The 25,340-nt window shown below is 40.6% G+C and overlaps 1 protein-coding gene across 1 annotated transcript in view; it reads right to left on the minus strand.

Annotated features, from left to right (window-relative positions):
* Positions 1-9,953: 9,953 nt before the first annotated feature.
* The window catches only part of LOC144973829 (uncharacterized), a 24,357-nt gene continuing 8,970 nt past the window's right edge, over positions 9,954-25,340 (minus strand). The window contains exons 5-9 of the mRNA XM_078916722.1: positions 20,786-20,922; positions 19,425-19,512; positions 17,830-17,966; positions 14,060-14,156; positions 9,954-10,170 (exon numbers count right to left, since the gene is read on the minus strand). Of these exons, the coding sequence (XP_078772848.1) occupies positions 9,954-10,170; positions 14,060-14,156; positions 17,830-17,966; positions 19,425-19,512; positions 20,786-20,922 (676 nt within the window). The remainder of the gene's footprint in view (positions 10,171-14,059; positions 14,157-17,829; positions 17,967-19,424; positions 19,513-20,785; positions 20,923-25,340) is intronic.

Below are 25,340 nucleotides of genomic sequence, written 5' to 3' on the forward strand. Positions count from 1 at the left end.
GGAGATCAATTAATTACCCAAATATTATATAACACTTCAAAATCCTTAAAATAATCTATAATAAATAATATATCCATCTTTCATTTTCAATTTAACGATTTAGAGATGATCATGAAATTCAGATATTCGAATGTTTCGTAATAGTTGGCGGCTCTGATCAATGTGAGTTGCTTTAGCTAGCAATGACTATGAAAAATGTTTTTTTTCTCTTTTTGAGGAAAATTTTTGTCTAAAATCCAAGCCCTATCTCCACTGAGTAAAAATGTTTTTGAATTTTGAAAATCCATTCATAAATAAACAAGTTATACAGTTTTAAAGGTGTCATTTATTTGGATGACCCGCAAAGAGGAAAAAAACGCGAAAATATGGGACGCTTTTTCGGCATTTTTTTTTCGACCTTTCGTTGTATCTTGCGTAATAAGTGGATTAAAAGATTGAAACTTGAAGAGCAAATTAGGATGCTGTTTTGTAAAATACGGGAAAAGTACTCGTCATATTCATATGAAATTTTACAACCAAAAAGAAGAAATGTTCATGTATTACCTTGTCAGCGACAAAACCTCCACGCCCTGTAGTTTTAGAAATATTTTACTCCAAAGAGTAAAAAGCTATTTTTAACGGTTTTCTGGTAATCGCACGAGTTTTGTCGCTTGACATAATCTAAAATGACCTTTTTTCTAACTGTTAGCCAACTTTCAGTCATATTCATCGATAAACAGCATCGTAATTAATTTTAGCATATACGAAACGGCTTCGTCCCATATTTTGACGCGAATTCGGGCAATTTGTGAGCGAAAAAGAGGCCCAAAGATTTGTGCGGGATAGTCATTGCTACTTTAGCTATGACGTGTACTAGAACAATCAACGTGAGTTGCTTTAGCTCTGACGTGTACTAGAACAATCAACGTGAGTTGCTTTAGCTATGACGTGTACTAGAACAATCAACGTGAGTTGCTTTAGCTATGACGTGTACTAGAACAATCAACGTGAGTTGCTTTAGCTATGACGTGTACTAGAACAATCAACGTGAGTTGCTTTAGCTATGACGTGTACTAGAACAATCAACGTGAGTTGCTTTAGCTATGACGTGTACTAGAACAATCAACGTGAGTTGCTTTAGCTCTGACGTGTACTAGAACAATCAACGTGAGTTGCTTTAGCTATGACGTGTACTAGAACAATCAACGTGAGTTGCTTTAGCTATGACGTGTACTAGAACAATCAACGTGAGTTGCTTTAGCTATGACGTGTACTAGAACAATCAACGTGAGTTGAATAAGAGATCAGTTCAGTCAAGAGTATGTAGCCGTTCCTTATTTGAGCTCTTTAGCTATGACGTGTACTAGAACATGAGGGTATAACTATTAAGGGAACATCGGATGGTTCTATTGTATGTTTTAGCGTTGTCCAGATAACAATGCAACTTGAAGTAGACTGCTTGATAGAATCAGCCAAAATATTGGTCTCGAAATAAATGTTGAAATAACAAAAAACGATGCGGATAAATAGCCGACAGCAAACCCCAATCCACATTTCAGGATCTCCAGTTCAAGATGGAATTGATTTCACATTTAAGTTAGTGAAAACAGGAGGCAGTGAGGAAGACATTAAAGCCAGAGTAAGGAAATCCCAGGAGACTTTTGCCATCTTGTCACCCATATGGAAAGCAACAGCTATCTCTAATGCAACTAAACTTAGAATATTTGGCTCTTCTGTATGTATCGGATGACTGGACCGTCACCAACACCCATACTCATAAAATTCAGAACTTCATAAACAAATACCTCCGTAGGTTTTTGAAAATCATATAGCATAACCACATCTTCAACAGATAACTATGGAGACGGTCAAACTAAGAGCCTATTAATACTCAAATCAGAAGGAAGGAATGGAAATGGGACATTTTTTTGGATATTCAGTTAGGTAGAAAATATACATATCCAAAGCAACCCCAATAACAGAAATTAAACACCTAGAGAACACACTAGACTACACAGACCACAAAGCTGTCTACGCCCAGTACGGCATCCAAATTACAAGACCCAAACAAAAAAGTGCCTACTGGAAATTCAACAACAGTCTCCTGCAGGACCATTATTAAGCAGTGCCTGATATGCCGAAAGTAACTTGTAGCCTTCGAAGTAGTATGGCATGGTCGATGGTGTCAAAGGCCGCCGAAAGATCGAGAAGACTAAGGATGGTGGTTTTTCCTTGATCAATAATTGGCAACAAGTCATTTGTGATTCTCATCAATGCTGTTTCTGTGCTATGATTTTGCCGATAGGCCGATTGAAAGCACTCATCGAGGTTATTATGTTTCACGTGACAAGAAAGTTGTTTTAGTACAATCTTTTCTAGAATTTTGGAAATGAATGGTAGATTTGATGCAGGCCTAAAGTTTCTAAAATCATCACTGTCAAGTCCCGCTTTCTTCAACAATGGCTTCACCAATGCTTTCTTGAAGCTTTCTGGAACAACTCCCACCCTTAATGATGATGATGATGATGATGATAATAATAATAATAATAATAATAATAATAATAATAACAGAGCATTTATATAGCGCAATATCCACTAAACTTGCTCAAAGCGCTTTACAAAGGGTCCCTGACCAACAGTAACACGTAACATATAGAACGAAACATGACGCCTGCTAGGCGGTATTACAATTTTTCAGACAGAGACAACGCTGTTAACGTCTAGGTACTCATTTTACACCTGAGTACGGTGAAAGTGTGAATAAAGAGCCTTTTCAAGGACTCAACTATACGCGAGTGAGGCTCGAATCCAGTCCTTCCGACCCGAAAGCGAGTGTCATACCACAAGTTCACCAAGCCGTGCATAGCATGATGGTGGTATGAATACAAGAGGATTTAAAAAGAAAAGAAAAAGAACATTAAACACGAGAGATAGAGATAGAGAGAGAGTGAGAGAGAGTGAGAGAGAGAGTTAGAGAGTGAGAGAGAGAGTTAGAGAGAGAGAGAGTTAGAGTGAGAGAGAGAGAGAGAAGGAGAGAGAAGAGAGAGAGGATGGGAGAGTGAGAGAGGTAAATAGATAGGAGAGAGAGAGAGGAGAGAGAGAGAGAGAGAGAGAGAGAGAGGGAAAGAGAGAGGGGGGTGGTAGTGGTAGTGTTTCCATTTTTTATATTATGAAATCTTAAATGTAACCACAGTGGGGGAAGGGCGGGGGGGGGGGGGTGGAGTGAGATAGAGAGAGAGAGATAGAAAGAGAGAGAGATAGAGATAGAGAGAGATAGAGAGAGATAGAGATAGAGAGAGATAGAGAGAGATAGAGATAGAGATAGATAGAGAGAGAGATAGAGATAGAGAGAGAGTGAGAGAGGGATAGAGATAGAGATAGATAGAGAGAGAGATAGAGATAGAGAGAGAGTGAGAGAGAGTGAGAGAGAGAGTTAGAGAGTGAGAGAGAGAGAGAGTTAGAGAGAGAGAGAGAGAGTTAGAGAGAGAGAGTTAGAGAGAGAGAGAGTTAGAGCGTGAGAGAGAGAGAGAGAGAGAGTTAGAGAGTGAGAGAGAGAGTGAGAGAGAGAGTTAGAGAGAGAGAGAGAGTTAGAGAGAGAGAGAGAGAGAGTGAGATATATATATATATATATATATATATATATATATATATATATATATATATATATATATATATATATATATATATATATAGATATCGGTTCCATCCATCATCAGTTGTTTTTCATACAAGTAAGATGGAATCCACCCGACTGTGGTAAACTATTTCAATATGTTTTGTTTTGTCCTTTGGACGTCATGTTAAATTAAAAATAGATAATCCTTTTCGACAACCTCTGCTTGGTGAACTAAAAAACCACAACACGCTTTGTAAGCGAGGTGGAACGAAATATGTTTTTGTACGGTTTGACGTGTATGGAATATTCATGGAACTGGAACAAGAATTCAGATGTCCTTGAAAAGCCGTGGGGGGGGGGGGGGGGGGGGGGGTTATTCAATCGTATTGTATTGCCAAATCACGTGACATTGGGTGTATAATTAATTATGAGGTTTGTGTTGGGTTGAAAACAGGATCGGAAACGGTCAAATACAAAATAATGTTAAGGAAAAAATATTGATGACAATGATGATGATGATGATGATGATTATGAATGATAATGATAATAATAATAAATAATAATAATAATAATAATAATAATAATAATAATAATAATAATAATAATAATAATAATGATGATGATAATAAATAATAATAATAATAATAATAATAATAATAATAATAATAATAATATAATAATAATAATAATAATAATAATAATAATAATAATAATAATAATATAATAATAATAATAATAATAATAATAATAATAATAATAATAATAATAATATAATAATATATAATATAATATAATAATAAATAATAATAATAATAATAATAATAATAATAATAATAATAATAATAATAATAATAATAATAATAATAATAATAATAATAATAATAATAATAATAATAATAAATAATAATAATAATAATAATAATAATAATAATAATAAAATAATAATAATAATAATAATAATAATAATAATAATAATAATAATAATAATAATAATAATAATATAATAATAATAGTAATACTAATAAAATAGTTATTGTAATCTGTGCATGTTAAACATGTACTTCACCTGAAAACGGTTTTATCTGGGGATAAATCTGTTGTTTGACAATGTATTTTAAGCTCAGCATATTTAGTTGACGTTTTCGTCTCCACCAAAAGCCTTCTTTCTATTCGTTACGGAGAGCGAATCATGTTTTGTTGACGTTTTCGTCTCCACCAAAAGCCTTCTTTCTATTCGTTGCGGAGAGCGGATCATGTTTTGTTGACGTTTTCGTCTCCACCAAAAGCCTTCTTTCTATTCGTTACGGAGAGCGAATCATATTTTGTTAAAACTTTTTTTAAAAAGGAAGAAAAGCTGAGAAGAGTTTCTAATTGTGATCATTTCCGGATTCAAACTCATTTCTTTATCACCGATCCATCCAGATCTCATAGCACGTTGACGTTATGGGATACATATGTCACCTGTCATTTCAACACGGGGTGATGTCTTCGAGCCATGACCCAGGTGACGATACATATGTCACCTGTCATTTCAACACGGGGTGATGTCCTCGAGCCATGACCCAGGTGACAATACATATGTCACCTGTCATTTCAACACGGGGTGATGTCTTCGAGCCATGACCCAGGTGACAATACATATGTCACCTGGGCCTTGTTTGACAGTTTTGGCCAACAGACGGTGATTAAATTCCATCGATTTTGAACGCTGGTTTCCCAAAACTCGTTAAGACGATTTTTCTACTTTTTGAGATTTTCCATCCATGAGATAAATTGAAATGTAAACTTTATTATAGGCATCAAATGGCACAAGAATTTCCTTAGATTTGTGTGAATTTGAAGTTTAAATGTGATAAAATGATAGACCGAATGAGACATTTTAGGAGAAATTATCATCAATATCTTACAATGGGAATAAACGGAGTCTAATTTGTGCTGGTTCAAGCAGTTTTATTTTCCTTATGTAGTGACCGTATTGACATGTTATAAAAGAAGCGAAATAGATGAACTGATGAGGCGTAGGCAAAGGAAATACAAATGAAGTAAGTCCAAACGTTTGATCCACGAGAATGGTTGTCATTTCCCTCAAGTCGTCATGTTTAATGTAAGTTCTGACGACTAGATTCAGGCTTGACAATGGAAAACGTGTCCTTGACCTATCTCCGTTGATTTCAACTCAGCGAGACACATTCACAGGAAGTGACGTAGTGTGACCAACATGGCGGCTACCAACGTCATCATATGGTTGCACTCAAAACCTGAAAATTGTGGTACAAAGTTAATTTGTCGTTTACAATGATCGAACCCGATTTGTACAAAGTTGAAGGTCTGATAACTGAGCGCAATTATGGGCCTGTTTTGACATTAACAATGGAAGATATTTTGGTTTGAGATTATTCCCATGGCAACTACGAGGCCATAACAATGCGAGCTATCAGACCTGTCACTAAAGACACGTCGATCAAAACCAGCAAAATATTTTCAAAAATAAATAAATAAACAGAAATTAAAAACAAATTAATAATTTTAAAAAACATAAATCATAAATCAATAATTTCTTTAAAACAAAAAAAAAACCCGGAAAAAAACCCAACAAACAAGTAAAACAAAACCGAATAGTTTTAAAATCCTCATTGAAGTCTTGGTTTGGAGGTCAATAGAAATGGCCCCATGATTACCATTAAAAAGGGGCGGGGCTTTGCAGTATGGGTACGTGCGGTCATCTGTGGCCTCATGAAAAATCCCCATCGCCTCATTCAAAAAGTCCCTTTAACAGATTTACTTCCATCATTGAAAACTATCTAGCAACCCGTTTATAAACATCTCGCCCTAGCAAGAAAACAAACGACACTTGATGCCTTCTTAGGGACATGAGTGATGTCAAATGCAAAGGAAAATGGTGGAATTTACAACCATAATAAGCAACAAACAACAAAACAAAAACAAACCAAAAAAACCCCCAAAAAACCCAACAAAACAATAACAAACATGGTGATTTAACAAAAACAAAACAAAAGAAAAAAAAACACAAAGAGAAAAATAAAAATAACAACAACAACAACAAATAATGAATGAAGCAATACACGATAGCAAACCCATGTAACCTCAGAGGAAAATGTTGCAATAGTGGACAGGAAACTCAACTTCGGTTAATCGCAACATTTTCGCTGATCCCAAGTGTTGCGTTTTTCCGGAGTGGACTGTATTATCAAATTGAAATAAGAGTTGTTTTAACTCTTTGTTACTGTAAGAAGAAGAAGAAGAAGAAGAAGTAGAAGAAGAATAGAGGAGGACGAGGAGGCAGAGAAGGAGAAGGAAATGATATTTGCTTGTATCAAATTATGGAAGAAGGAGAAAGACGACGATGACGAAGAGAAGAAGAAGAAGAAGAAGAAGAAGAAGAAGAAGAAGAAGAGAAGAAGAAGAAGAAGAAAGAAGAGGAGGAGGAAGTGGATATGATACTTGCTGATATCACATTGTGGAAGAAGAAGAAGAAGAGAAGTTATAATAGTGAGAGGAGGCGGAGGAAGGTGGTGATGATGGTGATGATGGCGGGGACGGTGGTGGTGGTGATGATGATGATGGGACGGTGGTGTGGTGATGATGATGATGATGATGATGATGATGATGATGATGATGATGATGATGATGATGATGATGATGATGATGGGGACGGTGGTGGTGGTGATGATGATGATGATGATGATGGGGACGGTGGTGGTGATGATGATGATGATGATGATGATGGGGATGGTGGTGGTGGTGATGATGATGACGATGATGATGATGGGGACGGTGGTGGTGGTGGTGATGATGATGATGATGATAATGATGATGATGATGGGGACGGTGGTGGTGGTGATGATGATGATGATGATGATGGGGACGGTGGTGGTAGTGGTGATGATGATGGCGGGACGGTGGTGATGGTGATGATGATGATGATGATGACGGGGACGGTGGTGGTGGTGATGATGATGATGATGTAGGGGACGGTGGTGGTGGTGATGATGATGATGATGATGATGATGGCGGGGACGGTGGTGGTGATGATGATGATGATGATGTAGGGGACGGTGGTGGTGATGATGATGATGATGATGTAGGGACGGTGGTGGTGGTGGTTGATGATGATGATGATGATGATGATGTAGGAACGGTGGTGGTGGTGGTGATGATGATGATGATGATGGGGACGGTGGTGGTGATGATGATGATGATGATGTAGGGGACGTGGTGGTGATGATGATAATGATGATGATGATGGGGACGGTGGTGGTGGTGATTATGATGATGATGATGATGATGATGTAGGGGACGGTGGTGGTGGTGATGATGATGATGATGATGATGATGATGATGATGATGATGATGATGATGATGATGATGATGATGATGATGATGATGGGGACGGTGGTGGTGGTGATGATGATGATGATGACGGGGACGGTGGTGATGGTGATGATGATGATGATGGCGGGGACGGTGGTGATGGTGATGATGATGATGATGATGATGGCGGGGACGGTGGTGATGGTGATGATGATGATGGCGGGGACGGTGGTGATGATGATGATGATGATGATGATGATGATGACGGGGACGGTGGTGGTGATGGTGATGATGACGACGGGGACGTGTGGTGATGGTGATGATGATGATGATGATGATGATGATGATGATGATGATGATGATGATGATGATGATGATGATGATGATGGGGACGGTGGTGATGATGGTGATGATGATGATGATGATGATGGCGGGAGGGTGTGGTGATGGAGTGATGATGATGATGATGATGATGATGCGGGGACGGTGGTGGTGGTGATGATGATGATGATGGGGACGGTGGTGGTGATGGTGATGATGATGATGGATGATGATGATGATGATGATGGCGGGACGGTGGTGATGGTGATGATGATGATGATGATGGCGGGGACGGTGGTGATGGTATTGATGATGATGATGATGATGATGATGATGATGATGGTGGACGGTGGTGGTGTGTGGTGGTGAGTGATGGTGATGATGGCGGGGACGGTGGTGATGGTGATGATGATGGGGACGGTGGTGGTGGTTGTGATGATGATGATGATGAAGGGGACGGTGGTGGTGGTGATGATGATGATGATGATGGCGGGGACGGTGGTGATGGTGATGATGATGATGATGATGATGATAATGATGATGATGACGGGGACGGTGGTGGTGATGATCATGATGATGACGGGGACGGTGGTGGTGGTGATGATGATGATGATGATGACGGGACGGTGGTGGTGGTGGTGATGATGATGATGATGATGATGACGGGGACGGTGGTGGTGGTTGTGATGATGATGATGATGATGAGGGGACGGTGGTGTGGTGATGATGATGATGATGATGACGGGGACGGTGGTGTGTGATGGATGATGATATGAGATGATGATGATGAGATGATGAGTGATGATGATGATGATGATGAGATGATGTGATGATGATGATGATGGACGGGACGGTGTGTGGTGATGATGATGATGATGACGGGACGTGTGTGGATGATGTGGATGAATGATGATGATGTGATGATGATGATGATGATGATGAGAGTGTGTGGATGGATGATGATGATACGGGGACGTGGTGGTGGTGATGATGATGATGATGATGATGAGGGACGGTGGTGGTGGTGATGATGATGATGATTGATGGATGGGATGGGGATGGTGGTGGTGATGATGAGATGATGATGATGATGATGATGATGATGAGATGAGACGGTGGTGGTGGTGATGATGATGATGATGATGATATGATGCGGGACGTGTGGGTGATGATGATGATGAGGACGTGGGACGGTGGTGATGATGATGATGATGATGATGATGATGCGGGGACGGTGGGTGGTGATGGGATGATGATGATGAGGGACGGTGTGTGATGATGATGATGATATGATGATGATGACGGGACGGTGTGTGTGGTGATGTGAGTGAGATGATGATGACGGGACTTGGATGTGATGATGATGATGATGATGAATGAATGGCGGGGACGGTGTGATGATGAGTGAGATGATGATGATGAGGATGGATGTGATGATGTGATGATGATGATGGCGGGGACGGTGGTGATGATGATGATAGATGATGGCGGGGACGGTGGTGATGTGGATGATATGAGATGAGCGGGGACGTGGTGTGGTGATGATATGATGATGATGGCGGACGTGGTGTTTATGATGAATGGGGCGTGGTGATGGTGTGATGATGACGGACGGTGTGTGGTGATGGATGTGATGAAGGTCTTGACGACCAGCGTTATCTGTGATTGACCCCATTGGTGATGCTTTGGAAGTAATCCCGATCGTTTATAGAATGCGTCCATCTGACCTGGACCAATGTGACTGGACTGTTTGTGGAGCGTGATTGTATGCTCCGATTGACCCGGACGGGCAGTGTTGGCTGAAGGTAAAATGACTATTTATGAGTTCCAATCTAGCCTTGGAAAGCGTCAACTGTGACTTGAGACTGTTGTGGCAGCGATCCATCTCCGTCAGCTCACATTCAGCGACCGGCACGTTTTTCCTGGAACAAGGAAACAAGTAGACCTATTTATGTTGACGTCACCCAGTCTATCATCGACTTCCTTAAACTGAAACGTTATTTTCTGGTATATTTTGTACGTCTAACGTTTCCCACCTCTGTAGAAAACCGTAATGAGAACCCGCCAACATGGCGACCGGATTTGGTGCCTCTTTCTAAAAGACAATTTATTTATATGACATATGTGACCAGCCATCTCGAAATTCTCGAAACGGAAATTCTACACCCCTTGCTGGACAGCAGAGTCGGAAGAGCTGTACCGAGAGTACTAGCAGGCCCAGTCCCAGGACGCAGCCGATAGACTACTTCAGTCTCTGGCAGAGGGAATGAAGCAACGGTGGCAGGAGACCGTGGAAAGTCTCGACTTTACACACTCCAGCCGCCACGCTTGGCGTTTGATAAAGAAATTGGACCCAGATCAGAATTACGCGAAGGCTGCACCGGAATGCGAGGCAGACACAATTGCCAAGAACATTAAGAACCGTACTAAGCGGGTCCCTAATCAGGCTTTTGAGCGCGGTGTCCGCAAGGCCTACCGTACAATTTTGGACTCGCTACCTGCGGAGGAGTCGGACTGGACAGCCCCGTTCAGTCCCCGAGAAGTGGGCGCAGCCATTAGCGAAGTGAAGAACGGCAAAGCAGCAGGGATAGATGGTGTATATCCCGATATGGTGACGCATCTGGGCCCCAGGGCACGGGCCTGGCTAGCAGAGGCAATGTCTGACATCCTTGCAAAAGGAAAGCATCCACAAGTGTGGAAGCATGCGAAGATAGTTGCCATCCTGAAGCCAGGGAAGCCGGCGAAGGAGGGAGACAGTTACAGACCCATATCGCTGCTGAGCTGTCTTTACAAATTGTTGGAGCGTGTTCTATTAAACCGATGGGGGCCGGCCCTAAACGCTGCCCTGCCACCCGAGCAGGCAGGCTTCAGGGAAGGGAGGTGCACCACGGAGCAGGTCATTGCCCTTACAGAGCATATTGAGCACGGGTTCGAGAGAAAACAGCAAACAGGTGCTGTGTTCATAGACCTATCAGCGGCGTACGATACGGTCTGGTGCGATGGGTTAATGCTCAAACTTGCAAAAATCATAAGGTGCAAAAAGACCTTGAAGTTGTTCTTTTCGATCTTAGGGGAAAGGCAATTCCACGTCGCGCTGGGAGACGTCACGAGCAAAGTAAGGAAATTGAAGAATGGGGTCCCTCAGGGGTCGGTACTTGCGCCAATGTTGTTTAACGTTTACATTAGCGATATGCCGAACACTTCCTCCCTGAGGCTGGGATACGCAGACGACTGGGCACTCGTTACTCAGAGTAAAGTGTGGACCCGTCTCGAGAGCGTACTCAGCGAGGACGTCACCAGACTCAAATCCTACTTTGACAAGTGGTACCTGAAGATGAACACTTCAAAAACCGTGGCCACTGCATTTCACTTATGCAGTGGTTGGCACACCCGTAAACTGAATGTCCTAGTCGGGGACCAGCCACTCCCATATGAGCCGCGTCCAAAATATTTAGGGGTGACGTTGGATCGCAGTCTTACCTATCGGGTTCATCTCGAAGGGTTGCCCGGAAGATAGAGAAACGCAACAGTCTTCTGAGGAAGCTGGCGGGATCGACTTGGGGCGCTAGCCAAGCGCTCCTGAGAACGTCCGCCCTGGCACTATGCTATTCCACCGCGGAGTATTGCGCTCCAGTGTGGGGTAGAAGCAGAAACGTTGACAAGGTGGATGTAAAACTTCGCAAGTCGATGCACATAGTGTCGGGAACGCTAGCAACAACCCCTAGAGAATGGGGCCCGATAATGGCAGCGATCCAGCCCCCCGATGTCCGGAGGGAGACCATTACGGGAAACTGGCTGAGTAAGATCAAAGAGAGAGGGAATGGGGATACCCCTCTCATGCGCATAATGGACGGTGCCCCCGTTTTGAGCCGAAATAAGTCCCGGCAACCCTTGTACGCAGAATCCCTGACTACGGACAGAGCTGCACATACGAGATGGAAGTCGGTTTGGACGAATTCAATCCCTCGTGGGGGCGGAGACCTACACTGCTCTAAGCTTGGTGAGAAGTTGCCAGGCTTTGATACCAGTAAGAGGAGACACTGGGTAGCTGCGAATCGGCTTCGGTCGAGGAGCTGCCTAACGGCAAGTGCGTTACATCGGTGGGGTCTAACTTCCTGTCCAATATGTCCACGCTGTGGACAAGAACCCGAGACGGCAGAGCATCTAGTCGAAAGGTGTGTTGTGACGATGCTACCAGGCGGGTTCGCGACGGTGCACGAATGCGGACCGGACCTTGCTGATTGGGTCGATCGTCATAACATAATAGTGTGAACCATAAGAAGCAGCAGCTGCTGCCATCTCGAAGCGCTGTTGTGTCGGGTAGAGCTTTCGATTAAAATTGAACTAAAAGCCAAACTTCTAGATTATGAGTTCATATGAAAATGGCTGCATTGAGGTCAAGAGGTCAATGATTGTGATGTCGTGCACCTCAAAGACATTCCAGTCCCTACATCTGGACATTTAGACATAAAACTCTATTGTGTTTATCAAGGTAATTTGGACTGGTCATGTCTTTTGGACTTTTTTTTTCGTGGAGATTGCCGTACTCAAAATACTCTTACATCAAATATCAATTTTATTTTTATTCTATAAGACCTACATATTATCTCTATTTATATATCTATATACTATTCACCATATTGCATGTAATAGATACATTCCTATTTGATTTATTTTGAGGTATCTATAGGTTATTTATTGCTGATTTCTGTGTATTTTTAATGTCAATACTGTAATCCATCTCTTTTCTTTGCCTCGCCTGTTGTACAATTTCCAAAAAGGGTGCATTATATTATTATTATTATTATTATTATTATTATTATTATTATTATTATTATTATTATTATTATTATTATTATTATTATTATTATTATTATTATCATTATTATTATTATTATTATTATTATTATTATTATTATTATTATTATTATTATTATTATTATTATTATTCATTAACATTTTTTTTTTTGGGGGGGGGATTATTTATTACCATTTTTTGGGATGGAGGGGGGATCGTTTTATCAAGATGAGGGTCATTTTAATGGATCTATGATTTGAGGATGACGTTTGTGGTAACAGAAAAATGTAAATAGATTATTTTTTAGACACAGCAGAAATCAAAACGTGTGATTTAGACCAGGATTTGTTTCCCATCCCTACAGTTATTCAGGTAGCATTGTCTGTGGTCTTTTGGTATAGATAGTTCGAATATGACGTCACTCAGGTCTTTGTTACTTTTTTTTTTATCATCCGCGTTTATGAGTAATTCTCACTAAACTGTATTAACCAGACTATAAACGATCATGTTACACACAATTTTGTGTGTTTGCCAGTCATACTTCCAGATGGTAATATTGTGAACTTCTTAGCCAAGTGCATACTATCTATAGATAGTCTGCGCTTGGGTAAGAAGCTCATAACATTGCCATCCGGAAGTATAACGGACGAACACACAAAACTGTGTGTATCCATGAACGTTTATAGTCAGGTTAAGACAGTTCAGTGAGTATTACTCATAAACGCGGATGGCAAAAAACAATAACAAAGACCTGAGTGACGTGATCCTAAAACTAAAAATAGGAACAGCCTTCTCTAGACCGATATGTCTTTGGTTTGAGGCCGGATCTGAGTTGAGCCCTTGAAAATACTCCTGACACGACATTCAGATGGAAACGAGTGTCTGATCTGCTACAGCAATGTCTTCAAACCAAAATGCATTCGCTGATGCTGTTGACTTGGGACCCCATGGAAAGCGCCTTGAGACCATTTAGTGGATATTGCGCCATCTAAAATCTCAAATTCTCCACTCACCTACAATTGATGACAGGATCGTTCCGTTCCTCGTCCGTCATGTTTCGTGTCGGGTGGCCGCAGGTTCTGATCGCCTCCATGGAGCACGTGGGGGTCACTGGAACACATAGCAATGACGTCACTCAGCTCTTTGGAATTGTTTTAGACCGCCAGTTAGGAGATTATTTACACACCTACCTACCTACCTACCTATCTACCTACCTACCTACCTACCTACCTATCTACCTATCTACCTACCTACCTACCTATCTACTTACCTACCTACCTACCTATCTACCTACTTACCTATCTATCTACCTACCTACCTACCTACCTACCTATCTACCTGCCTACCTACCTATCTACCTACCTACCTACCTATCTACCTACCTACCTACCTACCTATCTACCTACCTACCTACCTACCTACCTATCTACCTACCTACCTATCTACCTACCTCCCTACCTCCCTACCTACCTATCAACCTACCTACCTACCTACCTACCTATCTACCTATCTACCTACCTACCTACCTACCTATCTGCCTGCCTACTTACCTACCTACCTACCTATCTACCTACCTACCTACCTATCTACCTACCTATCTACCTACCTATCTACCTACCTATCTACCTACCTACCTACCTATCTACCTACCTATCTACCAACCAACCAACCTACCTACCTACCTACCTACCTACCTACCTACCTACCTATCTACCTACCTACCTACCTACCTATCTATCTACCTACCTACCTACCTACCTACCAACCTACCTACCTGCCTGCCTACCTATCCACCTACCTACCTATCTATCTATCTACCTACCTACCTACCTATCTATCTATCTACCTACTTACCTACCTACCTACTTACCTACCTACCTACCTATCTATCTATCTACCTACTTACCTACCTACCTACCTATCTACCTACTTACCTACCTACCTACCTATCTATCTACCTACCTACCTACCTACTACTACGAAAAATTTGTAAAATTACGAATTTTGGTTTCAATATGATTCATTAGTCCGATGTCACGTCCGCCCAGCAACCAGTAGCTTGGTTCTAAACAAAGAAAATCGGTACTTTTTATTCTTCATGCTGGCTAGAACTTTTTCACATGTCATGTGATCAGAATCTATAAACGTTAAAATACGATCAGATTTATAATGTTTTTATCCTCTGGATACACTTTTATGCTTGTCGGAGAAGTATTTCATAAGGGCGTCCGCCATTGTTCCGATAGTTTAGAGCCAGTTACTAAGTTATTATGCGTCGTTACGAGGGAAGTGACGTCACGACTATTGAACCCTATTTCAGAACTTCCTAAGCATCTCTAAGTCATAAAAGTTATTGAGAATGAAAGTTGATGCCAAACTAGGCCATGGATTTTGAAGTGTTATTCAATCCCTGTGCTAATCCATTGGTCTACAAAGTGAACTATAACGTCAACTACGTTTATATCCTAAAACTACCAATTCTAAAATGATCAAGTTGGCAGGCCTGATATTTCTCACTATAATAACTTAACTTGAGATCTTATATAGCGCATTATCCACTAAACGTGCTCAAAGCGCTTTACAAGGCGTCCCTAGCCAACAGCAACACTTAACGTGTAGAACGAGACATGACGCCGCTTTCGGATCGGAAGGTTCTGGGTTCGAGCCTCGCTCGGCGCATAGTTGAGTCCTTGGAAAAGACTCTTTACTCACATTCTCTCACCATACTCAGGTGTAAAATGAGTACCTGGCCGTTTACAGTGTTGTCTCTGTCCGAAAAAGAATTCTAATATCGCCTAACAGGCGTCATGTCTCGTCTTACATGTTAAGTAATGCTGTTGGGTAAGGACCCCTTGTAAAGCGCTTTGAGCACATTTAGTGGATATTGCGCTATATAAAAGCTCAATTTTTTTATACTGCGCAGTTCACTTGCGCATCTGTCCAGAATCCATAGTCAAGATGGACGAAATAGAAGCTGTACGTTTCAGGGTTTTACTTCAGACTCGGAAAAAAAAAGAGGAGGAGAAAATTGTACTGGTTGTATCTTTTTACCAGTAAACGCTAGAAAAAATCGTGTTTTAAAAATTGGGTCAGAAAACTCGTTCTTCAAATATCGATCGATTTAAATGACCCTCATCTTGGCAAAAACTCTCCGAATTTTTACACCGTCTTCGAAAGGACAAGGAGAAATGCCTATCACAAGGATATAATAATCCCCGACCAACTGTTGAGTAAGACAACTCATAAGGGTCGCACAAACTCCACTGGTCACCCATCGAGCAGGCTACATGTTGCCATTCTTGAATTATGGTCGATGGGGTGGGGGGGGGGGGGGGGGGGGGGGAGGGGAGGGGGGCTTTGAGTGTGATAATGTGAAATGTCACTGAATCTAAACCTTTTTAACACCAGATTCCATGTAATTTGTGGACATTATAATCTGTCAAAGGAACCGCAGTTTTCAGATACAAAAGGTGCATAATCAAAATGACATAATTATTCATTTGACCTCTTCACTCCGAGTTCCTGGTTGTTGGAAATCTATTAATAATATTGATATTCGCCTCATGCCACGAAAAGGAATTCTGCGCTACTATTGAAATACTTGAAACTTTGTTCACTCATCCCAGACCCTTCGTTTTTTATATATCGTGAAGAAGAAAAAATCCAAAGTATGGTACTGTAACCAAAGACAAAAATCGGCGTAATGCCACTTCGAATTCTAGTGTTGGAGCCAATTTTGATTAAAATCCATCAGAAGCTTGTGGAGATATCCACGTCAACGCGAGCGCACGGGTTGTGGAACGGACTGGAGTAGATATTGCACTATATCAAAGCTCAAGTAAATAAAATGATAATGTTATATCTAGAATAAGGGAGATAATCATTATAATTTCTCCTCCCTTGAGTTCATGACCAGGGTTATCTCAACTATAGTCACGTGCTCACCAGCACGGACTTGAGATGAGTCTGAGTCGTGCTCTTTTAATTTTGTCCTTGTGAGATATTTGGTAAATAATTATGGGAAACACTAAAACAAAAATATCTCCACGATCAAAACCTAATCAAGAAGTTCGTAATGGGTGAGAATGTTTGTTTTTTTTTATTCTTTTGTCATCGAGCGCCAAAACGTCACAAAGTGCGCGTTTTCACCAGACTTTACGACCAATTTTAAGGACTTTTCAATAAAAATTGTATTTGGAGCTACCTATTTTTCGAATCTTCATAATTTTCTGCACCAATTTGTGTATTTTGTTTTCTGGTTACAAAAAGTGGCCAAAACGCACGGATCGCTAAGCCAATGGCCTAGTATAGATAGTATGCATTTGAAGCTCACAACATTGCCATCCGGAAGTATAACGGACCAACACACAAAACTATGTGTAACCATGAACGTTTATAGTCTGGTTAATACATTTTAGTGAGAATTACTTATGAACGCGGATGGCAAAAAAACAATAACAAAGAGCTGAGTGACGTGATCATTCTATCTATTAGCTGTAGTGACGTCATCATTCTATCTATTAGATGTAGTGACGTGATCATTCTATCTATTCGATGTAGTGACGTCATCATTCTATCTATTTGATGGAGTGACGTGATCATTCTATCTATTAGCTGTAGTGACGTCATCATTCTATCTATTAGATGTAGTGACGTCATCATTCTATCTATTAGATGTAGTGACGTCATCATTCTATCTATTTGATGTAGTGACGTGATCATTCTATCTATTCGATGTAGTGACGTCATCATTCTATCTATTCGATGTCTCAGCCTCAAGTACCTGTGCCGTTGAACTGATTGTCACACAAGAGTAGACTCTCCGTCAGCTGATCTCTGATCGTTGGGTAGATGGTCTGGTTGAAGTTGGGACATTTCTGGAGCACATCGGACAAACACACCACGCTTGTCTTCAGAGTTCTGAAACAGATACCATATGAAAGAGTTCACGCTGAGGAAAGATAGCCAGCTGAAACGTTTTGAATGATATTATGTTGCTAGTGCTAGAAAACGTGAAAAGAAAAAAATACAAAAAGAGTTAAACTGGTCACCTCTATTGCCTCAAACAGCCCCCCCCCCACTCCACCCATTAGCCTTTGTTAAACTCTTCACCTCTATTGTCTCAACTCCCCCCCCCCCCACTCCACCCATTAGCCTTTGTTAAACTCTTCACCTCTATTGTCTCAACTCCCCCCCCCCACTCCACCCATTAGCCTTTGTTAAACTCTTCACCTCTATTGTCTCAACTCCCCCCCCCACTCCACCCATTAGCCTTTGTTAAACTCTTCACCTCTATTGTCTCAACTCCCCCCCCCACTCCACCCATTAGCCTTTGTTAAACTCTTCACCTCTATTGTCTCAACTCCCCCCCCCCCCACTCCACCCATTAGCCTTTGTTAAACTCTTCACCTCTATTGTCTCAACTCCCCCCCCCCACTCCACCCATTAGCCTTTGTTAAACTCTTCACCTCTATTGTTCAACTCCCCCCCCCCACTCCCACCCATTAGCCTTTGTTAAACTCTTCACCTCTATTGTCTCAACTCCCCCCCCCCCACTCCACCCATTAGCCTTTGTTAAACTCTTCACCTCTATTGTCTCAACTCCCCCCCCCACTCCACCCATTAGCCTTTGTTAAACTCTTCACCTCTATTGTCTCAACTCCCCCCCCCCCACTCCACCCATTAGCCTTTGTTAAACTCTTCACCTCTATTGTCTCAACTCCCCCCCCCCCCCACTCCACCCATTAGCCTTTGTTAAACTCTTCACCTCTATTGTCTCAACTCCCCCCCCCCCCATAGCCATTGATTTTGGTTTTTGTTCCAGATTTTAAAAATATATGGCTTAAATAACATGAGAGGTTCCATCCGAGGGGGAAATAATGATGACGATGATGATGATGATGATGATGATGATGATGATGATGATGATGATGATGATGATGATGTGATGATGATGATGATGATGATGATGATGTGATGATGGTGATGGTGATGATGATGATGATGATGATGATGATGATGATGATGATGATGATGATGATGATGATGATGATGGTGGTGGTGATGATGATGATGATGATGATGATGATGATGATGATGGTGATGATGATGATGATGATGATGATGATGATGATGATGGTGGTGATGATGATGATGATGATGATGATGATGATGATGATGATGATGATGATGATGATGATGATGATGATGATGATGATGATGATGAGTGATGATGATGATGATGTTGATGATGATGATGATGATGGTGATGATGATGATGATGGTGATGATGATGATGGTGATGATAGTAGAGTAAAGATGTATACACGTTACAAATAAATGGAAATATCTAACGTATTGAGTCGAATCGTTCCTCACCCACACATTTGGGATAAATCTTCTTGATCTGACGCCGGTGTCCATACCAGTGGTTGGAGACACTTCGAAATGGCGCTCAAGTCACAGTCTGCTTGTAAAGATTAGAACACAAGACATACGAGTAACACATCTGTTCCAAATTGCCAAAATGTCTTAAGTTTTTAGTGCAAGACAGAACATAATATGGGGCAGCGTGACTCAGCGGTACCGTCTTTGCTTCGAACCCGAAAGGTACCTAGTTCGATCACATGCCGCTGCGCTATGTAGCCTTGAGCAAGTCATCTCGACCTAGCTCAATTTACTGCGCTGCACTGCGGCTGACGCCTAGGTTATTCCAGTTTTCCCTTGGAATAGACCATAGAGTTTTATTTATTTATTTTCAAAAACATATACTTTGTGTGTTTCTTTACGTGCAATCAGTATTTCATTTTGTAACATAATTCAAGCAATGTTAAAATGAGCTTTTATATAGAGCAATATCCACTAAACGTGCTTAAAGCACTTTACAAGGGGTCCCTGGCCAACAGCAACACTTAACATTTAGGATGGGACATGACGCCTGTTAGGCTATATTACATTATTTTTCGGACAGAGACAACGCTGTTAACGGCCAGGTACTCATTTTACATCTGAGTACGGTGAGAGAATGTGAATAAAGAGCCTTTTGCAAGGAATCAACTATGCGCTGAGCGAGGCTCGAACCCACGACTTTCCGAACCGAAAGTGAGTGTCATACCACTAGACCACATAGCCGCAATGTTGAGTATAGTCAGTACCCAAATAGGTGACAAGGAGTGTAAACATCTGTTTGTAGCTTTGAGCTTTTCACATTTCACCTCACAACACATGAAACTGTAACTACATTGTAAATTATACCTTACAAGACACGAAACTAGAACTGCATTGTAAATCATATGCCACAAGACACGAGACGATAACAATATCGTAAATCATACCCCACAGGACACAAAACTATAACTTTATTGTAAGACACGAAACTATAACTACATTGTAATTATACCATACAAGCCACGAAACTGTAACTTCATTGTAAATCACTCCCTAAAAGACATGAAACTGTAACTACACAGCAAGTTGTACCCTACAAGACACAAAACTGTAACTTAATTGTAAATTGTACTCTCCAAGTCACGACATTAGAACTTATTGTAATGATAACCTACAAGACACGAAACTATAATTTAATTGTAAATTATACTCTACATGACACGAAACTATAACTTACTTGTAAATTATACCCAACTATATAGAAGGACAGAAGACGAATTTTTAACTTCTATGTAACCCTTGTCCTAATGACAGCTTATACAGCTATTGTAACAGGGCAGTCTTATACAGACCTTTTTGATTTAGGTAAGGTGCGCACTCGTTCATCGCGGTTTGTAGCTCAGTATTCTGTGGATCAAATTTCTCTCGTATGACATACGGGCATGTAGCCAGCTCCACCTTCAAGCAATTCACAGACTTTTGAAGTGTTCTAGAGAGAGAGAGAGGAAGAGAAGGGGGGGGGGAGAGAAGGGTGGTGGTTGTGGATGAATTTTTGTTGTTGTTCTTTTTAAAGTGTTATTTTGTTTTGCACTGATATCAAAACACATTTAACATAATATCGGAACTACCTACTACTACGAGAAATTTGTAGAATTACGAATTTCGGCTCCAGTTCCAGGACTGCATTCACCTCTTTGACTCAATAAATCTTGTTGAAAAGGAAATGTTAATTCCTTAGATCCTATATTCAGGACTTTGAAAGATTTGTGGATCATGGTGATGGCAAATTATTGATTTGTAAAGCCATTCAGAGTGGCATTTTAAAGTTTTCCCTTGGACACTACATGAACATTTAACATTTCAAGTAGACAATTTTGTCCAAATTATTACATTTCACTCTTTTCACACACACCGTTTTTACAATTCCTCCTAACATATCATACATTTTTTAAAACATTTACACTCAAAGAGCAATTGTGACCCTCCGCCTCGAAGCGGTATTAAGTCGGGATTTGGAAAGCGAAGAAAACCGGTTTTAAAGTGGAAATGGTCAAAATTATCAAATTTCAGTTTTTGGTTGTTTCAGAAACTACAATCATTTTTCTACATGAAAACATAATAATTCAACATAAACAATGACGATAAGTTATATAAATTTCAAGTTTAAAAATGCAACTATCAGTGACACATTCAAAACGAGAGTTGACTTTCTCTCAGAGAGCCACCCTTTCCAAGGCTTAGTAATACCGAGTCTTTTTCTCCACCAATAAGATGTAAGATATCACAGCAAAGGGCGTGTCTTTATCTATCTCAGAGAAAGCATGACTGTTTTCACAATTTCATGGTTCAACCAATAATGGACTTTAAAAACTGTAAACAAGTCTAGGTTTTTCCCTGACAACCTTACAAATGAATGATTCTGATTGGTCAACGCTCATCACATGCGCTGTGGCTGTAGACCATAATGCTCGGGCGATGCTTCATGACGTCAGCATGCGTGTGCTACATATGTGTGTGTTTGTGCATTTTGATACACACCACGTGCTTTTATCTCTTTGTCGAGCTGCATCGAGGTGATGGTCCTCCTTTGTCCCTCTTTTTTTATTCATGAAATTATAGGACATGCTAAGACTTTAATAGGACAACAGTTGACTAATCTTACACTTACAGGGATTGTTGTAGGATAAATATTTAATTTTAAGTACAAAAGCAGAACAATAAATAGAACCTTCAACAATTAATGAACTCCCGATGGAAATACGTGTAACTAAAAAAATGAAATGGATGGATAGATACACAGACAGAAAGACAAACCTATAAATGGATAAATAGATAGGTAGATAAATAGATAGATAGATAGATAGATAGATAGATAGATAGATAGATAGATAGATAGATAGATAGATAGATAGATAGATAGATAGATAGTAGATAGATAGATAGTTGAAGAGGGGGAGAGAGACAAACAGAGAGAGAGAGAGAGAGAGGGAGAGAGAGAGAGAGAGATGGATGTTCGTTTTGTCGTGCTTTCTTTGTATACTGAAAGAAAGGAGGAGGGGGGGGGGGGGGTCTTTTTAGACAATGAACAATGTGGGTGAACGCTAAGGACAACTTGAGAGATTCAATAACAGGTTTTCATGTAAGTCACTACACAATAAGCCCCACCCCTCCTCCTCAAGCTGTCATCTGACTCAAAATGGAAACAATGCAATGATTGATTTGACCAGCCCATTTCTTTAATTGCAATCTCATTGGTCAATATGTTTCCAGTTGATTGACTATGACTTACTTTGTAACAAAATGCTTTCTTTAAAACTATCCCTACAATTCTTTGCTCCGCCTCCATCCCTTTCTTCATGTCTACCTCACTCTCTCCGTCTCCCTTTTGTTTCGTTCACACACACACACACATACACACACAAACACACACACACACACACAAACACATACAATTATACAGGTTTCAATCTTTATTCTATTTCCCTCGCGTCCTCTTAATGCACAAGCAGTCTCACTCCCCTCCCCTCTCGCTCCTCTTTTTCTCTATATCTCTCTCTTTCTTTCTTTCTCTCTCTCTCTCTCACACACTGTGTGTGTGAGTGTGTGTGTGTGCGTGCGCGTGTGTGTATTTTACTCTCTCATTCTATCTTTTCCTCTCTAATCCTCTTTCTTGATAATTCTTTCCTGCCCACCCGGCTTCAACTAGTTTCAAAACTGTACTTTCAAATTATAAAACCTTCTTTAACTTTTGGCATTTTGAAATCGTATTTTCTCTATTAAATAAGACAAAAATTTCACATTAATATCACATTAATAATACATTATTTCATTGATTCTTTATTCAAATATCAAAAATTCTTGAAAAAGTGAGCAATTGTCGGCATTTTTTTCCAGTGTTTTATTTGTTTAAGAACATCTTACATAATAATGAATAACTACAATAGTAATTATTGGATTGTTCCAAAAATGTGTATGTACATTATTAGATGTATATTCTAAGCTCATGCCAAATTTCACTATTCTCGTCAAATTTTCGATGCCCGTATCTAAGGAATTATCTTTGCCCATTGATTTGACTGTGCGAGAAAACGGTGCCTCACTTCAAGTCGATTTTCTCAAAATTTGGTTTTCACACTCCCCCTACTTCAAACGGTCATATCTCGGCAATGAATGATCAGAATTGTATAAATTTGGTATCAAATTTTAAAGCATAAAATAAGCTATGATTGGGTACCAAAAACCCAAAATTGAAAAATCCGACTTAATACCGTTTCGAGGCGGAGGGTCACAATTAGTCCAAACTAGACGTCTATATATAATTATGTGCTGGTTAATGTCTAATAGTAATAACTAAGATTTTATTCAAATTTTGTGATTTACAACACGAATCTGAGAAAGAAAAGTTCATTGTCTCGTCAGGAATGTGAGGATTATCCTGTAGATGGCAAGGAGGGGTTACACCCCCCCCCCTCCCATATGATATGCGTCAGACCTGTCCATTTCACTGTTATTCTGTAGATGGCAAGGAGGGGGTTACATCCCCCCCCCCCAAAATAATACGTCACGGATATTATGTGGTCTAGTGATATGACACTCACTTTCAGATCGGAAGGTCCTGGGCTGCGAGCGTCGCTCGCCACATAGTTGAGTCCTTGGAAAAGGCTCCTTACTCACATTCTCTCACCGTAGTCAGGTGTAAAATGAGTATCTGTCCGTTAACGTCGTTGTCTCTGTCCGAAAAAATTGCACTCTGAGAGATCAGTATTAGTTGAGATACAACCTTTTAAAGATTGGAACATTTGGAAATGGACGACAAAAATTTCGTTCATTCCTATTGTGTTAACATTCAAACAAGGCGACCCAAGGTTGTTTTACGTCATCCTTGGTTTTCCATTGGTGACTATTTTTAGCGTCAAAACCGGATGGTTTCCTTGCACTAAACTTTCGATTCACTAATCGTCAATCTCATTCAATTTTGCTAGACGTCTAGATAGTTTTGAGGGACTTCTACCATGCAACATTCTATAATAAGACGTCATTTTCAAAAGTGTATGCCTGTATGTTGATTGAAGAGCTGAAGGCTCAAACTATAAGATAAAAAAAGGCATCCATGTCAATAGCTTGGCAGGCATAGCAACGAGAGGTCACATAGAAACCATCAATAGCTTGGCAGGCATAGCAACGAGAGGTCACATAGAAACCATCAATAGCTTGGCAGGCATAGCAACGAGAGGTCACATAGAAACCATCAATAGCTTGGCAGGCATAGCAACGAGAGGTCACATAGAAACCATCAATAGCTTGACAGGCATAGCAACGAGAGGTCACAGAGGAACCATCAATAGCTTGACAGGCATAGCAACGAGAGGTCACAGAGGAACCATCAATAGCTTGACAGGCATAGCAACGAGAGGTCACAGAGGAACCATCAATTAAGACTGCTACAATTCGTGGGTTAATTATTGAATTTGAAAACGTGAAATGAATCAACACGAAAGTGTAGGCCTACCTATGACTAGCGGTGCCTACACGAACCAATAGAATGGTGTACCTATGACTAGCGGTGCCTACACGAACCAATAGAATGGTGTACCTATGACTAGCGGTGCCTACACGAACCAATAGAATGGTGTACCTATGACTGGCGGTGCCTACACGAACCAATAGAATGGTGTACCTATGACTAGCGGTGCCTACACGAACCAATAGAATGGTGTACCTATGACTAGCGGTGCCTACACGAACCAATAGAATGGTGTACCTATGACTGGCGGTGCCTACACGAACCAATAGAATGGTGTACCTATGACTGGCGGTGCCTACACGAACCAATAGAATGGTGTACCTATGACTAGCGGTGCCTACACGAACCAATAGAATGGTGTACCTATGACTAGCGGTGCCTAC

This window comes from Berghia stephanieae, chromosome 5, assembly GCF_034508935.2.
Source record: "Berghia stephanieae isolate SIO BIC M18660-M18661 chromosome 5, UCSD_Bste_1.3, whole genome shotgun sequence".
Lineage (NCBI taxonomy): Eukaryota > Metazoa > Mollusca > Gastropoda > Nudibranchia > Aeolidiidae > Berghia > Berghia stephanieae.